Genomic DNA, 8,986 nt, shown 5'->3' with positions numbered 1-8,986 from the left:
AGTAGCATGGAACATAAGAAATTATAGATACGTTTGGGACGTATCAAGTAACAATCTTATTATCATTATCCTTATTAGGCATAACTTTCAATTTTAAAAGATCAACATCAGAGGCAAGTCTATCAACTTTAGAAGCAAGAATATCAATTTTATCAAGCTTTTTCTCAACAGATTTGTTAAAAGCAGTTTGTGTACTAATAAATTCTTTAAGCATGGCTTCAAGACCAGGGGGTACACTCCTATTATTGTTGTAAGAATTCCCATAAGAATTACCATAACCATTACTATTAGCAGAAGGATATGGCCTATAGTTGTTACCAGAATTATTCCTATAAGCATTGTTGTTGAAATTATTATTTTTAATGAAGTTCACATCAACATTCTCTTCTTGAGCAACCAATGAAGCTAAAGGAACATTATTAGGATCAACATTAGATCTACCATTCACAAGCATAGACATAATAGCATCAATCTTATCACTCAAGGAGGAGGTTTCTTCAACAAAATTTATCTTCTTACCTTATGGAGCTCTTTCCGTGTGCCATTCAGAGTAATTGATCATCATATCATCAAGAAGCTTTGTTGCGGCGCCTAGAGTGATGGACATAAAGGTACCTCCAGCAGCTGAATCCAATAGGTTCCGCGAAGAAAAATTCAGTCCTGCATAAAAGGTTTGGATGATCATCCAAGTAGTTAGCAGCTGAATCCAATAGGTTCCGCGAAGAAAAAAGCCCTAGTGTGGCGGCGCCCCGTGGCCCCACTTCGTTTCTCCCTCGGTCTTCTGGAAGCTTCGTGGAAAAATAAGCCCCTGGGCGTTGATTTCGTCCAATTCCGAGAATATTTCCTTTGTAGGATTTCTGAAACCAAAAACAGCAGAAAACAGCAACTGGCTCTTCGGCATCTCGTCAATAGGTTAGTGCCGAAAAATGCATAATAATGACATATAATGTGTATAAAACATGCGAGTATCATCATAAAAGTAGCATGGAACATAAGAAATTATAGATACGTTTGAGACGTATCACTCACCAGATGCCGCGCCGCCGTCCTTGCGCCGTGGCACACCTCCACCACGGGCCTGCAGGTGCCAGACCTGCCACCCACGGTGGCCCTCTGCAGCGGAACCAACGGCCTCCACGCGACCTCCACGCCGAGGAGAAGCTAGCCGCCCAAACCACGCCACCACCGCGTCCCCGGGGCGGCGCTGCGAGCGACCGGCGAGCTCCAACCCCGAGCAGGCCCAGATCGGGCCCACCCAGACCCAGATCGAGCCCAATAGCACCACCGAGCAGCAACCCCACAGAGGGGCTGACGCCAACGCCTAACGTACAGCCCCGCTCGCCGATGCCGAAGCTCCACCGCCGACGCTAACCGCCGTCGTCCGGCCGCCGCGCGAGGCGGAGCAGACGGAAGCGGGGCGCCGACCAACACCACGTTTACCGAAGCTCTCCCCCGGCCACCTTCGGCAGCGGGCGCTGCCGCCAGCGTGGTGAGGCCAGCGGCAGCGGTGGGGGCGTGGAGGATGCCTGGGGTGCCGCCGGCGGCGCGGATGCGGCTCCCGCGAGTCGCCCCGGGCTATGCTAGGTTAGCATAGTAATTTTGGCTTGGCGTGCGAGAGAAGAACCCCGCTTACACTGCCGGTGGGCCAGGCTCCCCTTTCTCGCCGTCTCTTCCCACCCTCTCGCGCCACTCCTCTCCAAGTCCCCAACCAAAACCCCAACCAACCACCGCCGACCAAAACCCTACCACCGCCACCACCACCGCCACCGCCGCGGCGCCATGGTCGTCTCCTTCAAGATCTCCCGCCGCGGCCGCCGCTTCTACCCGCCGCCTCCCGCCTCAACGTCCGCCGCCGCCGACCCGCCTCCTCCCGCGGCGTCCCCGTACGGGTCGCCCCTGCCGCCGCCTCCGCCGCCTCCGCCCTGGCACGTGAGCACCCTCACCTCCTCTCCTCCCTTCCCTCCTGTCAATTCTCCCCATCTCGATCGTCGCGTCAATCCGGATCGAAACCCTACTTACGCCTGCCGCATTGCGAGATTTTTTCGTCGTGACTGCAAAGCGTTACGGACCAACACTCGCATCTGAAATCCTGCAGGCCGCCGCGGCGGGGGGCCCGGGGCTCGACAGCGGCGCCGCCGTCCGGTCGGGCGTGCTCGGTGGAAATGGAGCCGATCCTGCTGATTTAGGTGAGATTCTGTGCTGCCACCTGCCCAATTAATTTCCGGACGTTATGTTTTCCACAATCTGTTACTCCCTTGTCAAATGCCGCGCGCTCAACAGAGAATTTGTGCAGACCTCGAGCCGTCCTTTGCACTGAATCTGTTTCCGGATGGATACACCGTTGGCGGGCTCGATAAGGTCTGTATGTGAATTGCAGCTATATGTTTGTTAGTATTGTTGTTAATTGTTGCTCATGACAGAATCCGTCGACTTTTCTGTAGGGAATGCTTGTGTTTCTGATTGGTGATGATTCAGAGAGGAAGCCGTATACTAGGGCATCGAGAGCTTTGCTTTCCGTAAGTATGGCGCTTATTTTATTTCCATGGTGTCACTCAAGGGGGAGGGGGGTTGGGGGTGTGGGGTGATTAATCATGAGTTGGTTTTCAAGTTACAGAGTTAAAAGCAAGAAGGTAAAAGGAGTGAGTACTTGCACTGTGGAGTGGGTGCTAGATTGTGCAGTCCATACCCGTGGGCGTGGAACATATTTATGGGCGTGCCGGAGGCGAACACACCATTCTTCAGACCATAGCAAGGCATTTCGATTGTCGCGTTTTGTTCTTCACGTTTCCCCCCTTTTTCTGATGTGATCAGTGTAATGGTACTATACATTTCACATAGGGCCAATGCACAATTTATTTCTGTGCTGCTATATTCTTTTTAGCTTTGGCTGCAAATTTACTCCCATAAAGAAATATTTCTGTTGGGGAATCCTTAACAAGTTATGTTATCCTGATGGTTTACTCATTCTGTTTTAGTAGTGTCTCTGTGAATATTATATTTTTATGAATGTATTTCTACAGGATATTGAGTACGGCTGCTTGCCTCAAGATATCTTGCATGGCATCCCTTGTAAATTCCGCAATGGAATTGTTGTCTGCGAGGTTTGCTGAAGTGGCAGTATAATTTTGCAGCTGGAATTAGTGCACTTATTTTCTCTGCTTATTTGTCGTTTCTGTACATTTTACTGTACCTAGGTGCGGGACTACCGACCCTTCCTTTCTAATGGGGGCGATTCTTCAGGATATGACTTCCCTAAAATGAACAGAGTTGCTCTTAGATTGGGCACTGAATGTGTTATCAAGGATCTGTCCTTGATTGCGGATCCTTCATGGACTTATCACCATCAATTGGTCAGTACTTATTTAAACCTGGAAAGACAAGGTTTAAATGTCATCTAGTACTTTTAAAATCCCACATGATAAATGTTTCTCTTACATATTTCAGATTGCCGAGTCGACCATCATCAATTCCTTGCAACCCAGGCTTAATTTGGATCCTACACCATGCCTTGAAAAGCTTTGCAACTCTGTCAAGAAGGTACCCCCATTTTCTGTTCCTGGATCCTACTTAATTCTTTTGTTAGTTTTAGAAAGTAGTGTTTTTATATAGCTTGCGTTTTTGTGCCAAACTGTATGCAAATAGATCGATTTAGGCCTAAATAAGGGAAGACAGCGAACCAAAGATACATCTCTTCTCAGTTCTTCTACTGATCCTCCTGAAAAATGCAAGCCCAAGGAATGCGGCACCTGTGAAGATGCAGCAGTATGCATTGAGAGATCAACTCTAGAAGTCTTCCCAGCCAGAATATTTTGCAGCTCACCTGTGAACTGTTCATCCTCTGCCCAAGTTAATAATCCGAAATCAACTGTAATGTCTGATCCTGAAGAGACCATTCAACGCTCTTCTACCCTGAGGAACAGTTCTGCCTTATGTGACAGAAAACAAAGTGCATCAGGTAGTCCTGCTCCTGATCATTCTCTTCAGAATCATGAACAGCAGGTGGAGTTAGCAATTGTACAGGTTGATCACAAAAATGGACAATCACCAAGGGAGACAGTTCTATCACAAAAGAGAAAGCAGTCCTTGAATCTTCCACGTGAAAGGCGACCTTCAAACAAAAGTGCAAGGATGAGTTTCCAAAGTCCCAAAGGCCAGCTTCAAAAGTCAATCGGGACTTCAAATAAAGAAAGGCTTAAACTGGGATCTCCAAAAGAACCACCGGTTGAGGTTAAGGTAGATCAGACAATAGGCAAGAAGGACATGAGAGTACAGCAACAGAAGACCTTCTCAGCGATCCCAACCCATCGCCTAAGTCCTTTGAACAGAAATGATCCATGTTCAGAAAAATTCCCCCGAAAGGTTAAGCAGGGATCTCAGAAAGAACTGTTAATTGAGGTTAAAGTTGATCAGATGATTGGCAAAAAGGACACGAGAGGACATGAACAGAAGCCCTTCTCAGTTATCCCATCCAATCAACCACTTCCTTCCTTGAGCAGAAATAGTCCATGTTCAGATAAGTTCTCTGAAAAGGTTAAGGTGGTATCTCAAAAAGAACTGCCGGTTGAGGTCAAGGTAGAACAGATAATATGCAAAAAGGACATGAGAGAACAGAAAAATGAGCCATTGTCAATGCTCCAAACCAATCATCCACACCCTTCCTTGAACAGAAATAGTCCGCATGCAGAAAATATCCCTGTAAAGGTTCACTCTTCGCATATAACGATGAATGAAAGACATTTGGCCTCAATTGTAAATATGGACAGTCACAGCGCGTCAGGGATCGAAGTTAGTGCAATGACCCCTGTATCCTCCTGCGATGCAAGTTCTGGAAAGGCGTCTGCCGGACCTAATGAGGATAAAGCTTCTACAGAGCCCAAACCTACTACTTTAAAGAGAGACGTACCAGGAACTTCTCCCATTTCTCTGAACCAGCAAGCCAGTTTCAAAGGGAAATGTCAGAAACAAGCTGATATTCTGGACAGACGACTGTTTGAGGACGGAGGCTTAGTAGAGCCAGGTGTTGCTGATAGTACTACCAGTCGATTTGGTATTTCTCCAGATATTGAGTTGTGTATTAGACACCCTTTATATAACATTGAACCTGACATAGAAAAGATCCTATCAGAGGTCATCCTGATCACCCAGAGGTGTTACTTTGTACTTCTTGATCCGTAGTTTTCAATTCAAGTTGGAGTTATTTCCACAGAATTGATGTTATAAGCATTGAAGTTTTTCTTGTCAAAAATTTACTTGTTCATTAATGTTGATGTAGGCATGCACTAAATGGAAATGCTTCTAAGGTTGAGGGTGTTGAAACATTGAGGCCATCGTCTTCCTGCTCACCCTCCCATTTCTTTCGGTATGGGAGTGCTGGGGGAAGTCCATACATGCGAGAAGAGACCATTTCGTGCCATCCGACTACAGGAACTAAAAATACTCGAAATATTGGAAGATATGTTTTTCACCGTGTGCAGTATTTCTGTAGAGGTGGGGTTGTTTCTGCTTGTGCACACATAATTTTAGTTTGCTCTTAGTCCTATTCTTCTAAAGAATCACACATGGCAGGTATAATTGATCAATCTCACTACATACTTTGCCTTCGTGAGTCTGAATCACCAGAGGACCATCAAATAGCTGTTGTAATGATATCAGGAGATGAGCATATTCACATTGCTACTCTTCCCACTTATGTGAGTACTATTTAATTTAATTTTACTTTCCAAGAATAATATGTTGTAGTATAATATCTCTTGATCTATGTCTCCTCCGTGATATGCTTTTGTAGGATCAAGCAAGGAAGCTTGTGGACCAATTCATTCTTCTGGTAAATAAACATTTCTTTCCAAGGCAGTCATGGTTTTGACAATATATAAAGTTATTTTTTGTGTCTGCTGCCACTTACCACTTACTCAGTGACAGGCTGTCAACAAGTTTAATTCTTATTATTATTTATTGTTTACAGAGCATGCACATTAAACTAGTTGTTGCCCTAGACGAATTTAAATGTGTTGGAACTGATATTTCATATACTGAAAGAATATTTCAGCTATATTCCTGAGTTTTGCTTGTCTTATGCAGATGAAACGGGATGGCTACGCACTATGCAATTCTACAGCCTGTAATGGATTCCCTGTACTCAGGCAGGTAAGACATAGATACCTTTTAATACTGAGAGTTTCAGTACCACTCTATGTTCCCATATTAAGCAATCCGAGATATTTTCATATTGACACACCATCTTTTGCATCACTTGCTCCAATGGACCATCATTTTTCAGCAATCTGGAGATGTCTCTCAGCTTGGCTATCTGACTGGAGAACATTCACAATACCAGGGGTTCTCACCTTGTGTTGCAAAAAGTGTTGTAATTAATGAATGCCAGGATACAAGTTTTTCCTTCCAGAAGAGGCTCCAAGATGTACAGGGAAATGTTCGGCAGCAAGGGAGCCAGCAGTGGGGGCTGCCAGATGTACATTCAAACGTTTTACATCAAGGGAGTCAACAGTGGGGGCTGCCAGATGTGCATTCAAATGTCCTGCACCAAGGGAGTCAGCAGTGTGGGCTACCAGATGTACACGCGAATGTTCGGCAGCTAGGAAATACTCAGCAATGGAGGCTGCCAGATGCACATGCAAATGTTCGGAAGCAAGGGAGTGATCAGCAGTGGGGACTGCCATATGTACACGCAAATGTTCCACATCAAGGGAGTAATCAGCAGTGGGGGCTGCCAGGTGCACACGCAAATGTTTCACATCAAGGGAGTAGTCAGCAGTGGGGGCTGCCAGGTGCACAGACAAATGTTGTGCACCAAGGGAGTAATCAGCAATGGGGGCTGCCAAGTGCACACGCAAATGTTCCGCATGAAGGGAGACAGCAATGGGGGCTGCCAGATCCACATACCAATCTTGTGCCTCAAGGGAGACATCAATGGGGGATGCCAGATGTCCATGCTAATGCCCTGCATCAAGGGAGCCAGCAGTGGGTACAGCCAGGGCAATGCCCAACAATGGCTAGCGTTGACACATCCTACTTCCTGAATCCTAATTACCCAGCTGAGCAGCAGTATAACAGCCGAGTCCCAGGTGGAGTGTGCTCAATGGATCAGCACCAGCATCATTACCTCCAGAACAGACATCCAGGGTCCAGTGATAGATACGCTACAAGCATGAACACAGGCTTCTATGATCAGTGGCACCAGACTCCTCCGCAGCAGCTCAGCAGCAGGACACACCAATGGGGCTTCCAAGACTTCGGCAGGCAAACTAACAGCATGCCTCAGATGCATGCCGGGAGGGGCATGCGGCTGTCAGTGCCGCATCCGGTTGGCAGCCCGCAGATGAGCTCGCCGACCACCGGCTCCGATGTCAGTGTCACAAGCTTCCTGGTACCTCCCAGTTACCCATACCTGCCACATGGAAATGGAATAAGTTGAAGAGCGATGGCCAGTGTGGGTTTTTTGCGCGCTTTTGGTGCAGGTTACATACCAAAACAATACAGGAAGTACACTTTGTCGGGATGAAGTTCCTTCTTTTGTTCACGCTTCTTCTGACTGATACCAATACCTGGTGGTTTTGTCTATACTCGGGTTGGCTCTTGAAAACTATTTTTGCAAAGTATTCAGTACAAGAAAGGGATACACATACTAAACTGTAGGATCACTGATGACGGGAGCGCTGCATGCAGCCTCAAGCTTTTGCTGTTTTGCTGAGCTGCGGGTAGTGTCCGTTCCGTTGTACGGAGTAATAAGCTGTAGCTGCTGTTTTGCTGAATGTTGGGAGCGCTCCATTTTGTTTCTGTTTTTTTGCTTGAAACTTTGTCAGTAGCAGATTGCATTTGGTTCCTAGGTAGTGTATGATATACTCCGTACGTGAAAGTGCTGAAACTTGCTGTGAACGAACCAAGGATAGTTTGTTCTGTTTTATTGCACTCTTGGCCCATCACATTGCTGCTAAAAAAATGATGAAAACACCTGGTCCTTCGCATATTCACATTGCTCTCTTTATATACAGGTTCTGAAATAGTACGATGAATGAATCATATATGTAGATGAAGGATATAAATTTGTGTATGCAAGTTTTCATAACAAAAACAGCATTTACAGGTTGTGCAAAAATTGAAGAATGATTTGATGCAAAATAGCATATGGTCCAAGTTGAAGTCGCCCGGAAAAGAAAATCAGTTTTGTGATTTTTACACAGTTGGCAAAATGGTCCCAAATGGGTATGCTTGGATCCATTTCTTCGACAAAATTTTAGAAAAGATCACCAGTAGTAGTCGACAGCAGTCACGGCCTCACTCACCACTTCAGGTGCTCCTCCGCTAGAGAAAATCTGCTAGCGTGTGCTCCCCCTGGAGAAAATCTGCTAGCGTCAAACACAACAATGATGGAGATCTTTTCATACCTATTCCATGTGTACACAACAATGGTGAAGATCTTTTCATACCTATTCCATGTGTATCTAACTGTGTGTTGTGTTTATGATCGTTTTGTGTGCCGTTATGTGATGGTAAGGTCACCATATTTGATTGTGGTGGGAAGATGCACAGCCTGGGTGCCCAAAATAGCAACCAAACACATGTGCTGTAACTGAACAGGGATGGGAGATGGAACACTTTTTCCAGGCATCCAAACAACCTGCATTTCTGTACGCCCAGATGCAACACAGGAGACCAAACACTAGCTGGCACGTGGACCGTTTGCGACACGCATGTACCATTGGAATTTAGCCCAACCTACCAAACGCGCCCTAAGAGCATCTCCACTCGGCTTCCCTATATGGGTTCTGACACACCCGTTTTCGGGCCCATATGGGGTGGCGCCGGTGGAGAAACTAAAATAGGGGTCAGGCGTTTGCTAGTTGTGGCCCCTATACCAAAAATATTTGAAATTTTAAAACATAACAAAATTCACCGAAAACCTAAATTCATTGATAGTTCGGCCATATATGGCTGATATTTGTACAATTTTTTAAAACATGGACTTTAA

At 46.0% G+C, this 8,986-nt stretch overlaps 1 protein-coding gene across 2 annotated transcripts; it reads left to right on the top strand.

Annotated features, from left to right (window-relative positions):
• The first annotated feature begins 1,675 nt into the window (after positions 1-1,675).
• LOC127340815 (uncharacterized) lies at positions 1,676-7,940 on the top strand. 2 transcript variants are annotated; one of them, XM_051366565.2, is made up of 13 exons: positions 1,676-1,929; positions 2,096-2,186; positions 2,294-2,358; positions 2,442-2,516; positions 3,021-3,101; positions 3,195-3,350; positions 3,445-3,537; positions 3,643-5,147; positions 5,273-5,487; positions 5,566-5,690; positions 5,786-5,824; positions 6,079-6,144; positions 6,278-7,940. In XM_051366565.2, the coding sequence occupies exons 1-13, from the start codon at positions 1,780-1,782 to the stop codon at positions 7,430-7,432; spliced, it is 3,816 nt and encodes a 1,271-aa protein (XP_051222525.1). In that variant the 5' UTR covers positions 1,676-1,779; the 3' UTR covers positions 7,433-7,940. The 2 variants fall into 2 exon arrangements, with proteins under 2 accessions (XP_051222525.1, XP_051222527.1); XM_051366567.2 differs by lacking the exons at positions 1,676-1,929; positions 2,096-2,186; positions 2,294-2,358; positions 2,442-2,516 and adding an exon at positions 2,617-2,818.
• The last annotated feature ends 1,046 nt before the right edge of the window (positions 7,941-8,986 follow it).

This window comes from Lolium perenne, chromosome 3, assembly GCF_019359855.2.
Source record: "Lolium perenne isolate Kyuss_39 chromosome 3, Kyuss_2.0, whole genome shotgun sequence".
Classification (NCBI taxonomy): Eukaryota; Viridiplantae; Streptophyta; class Magnoliopsida; order Poales; family Poaceae; genus Lolium; species Lolium perenne.
This window is presented reverse-complemented; position numbering and strand designations above follow the sequence as displayed.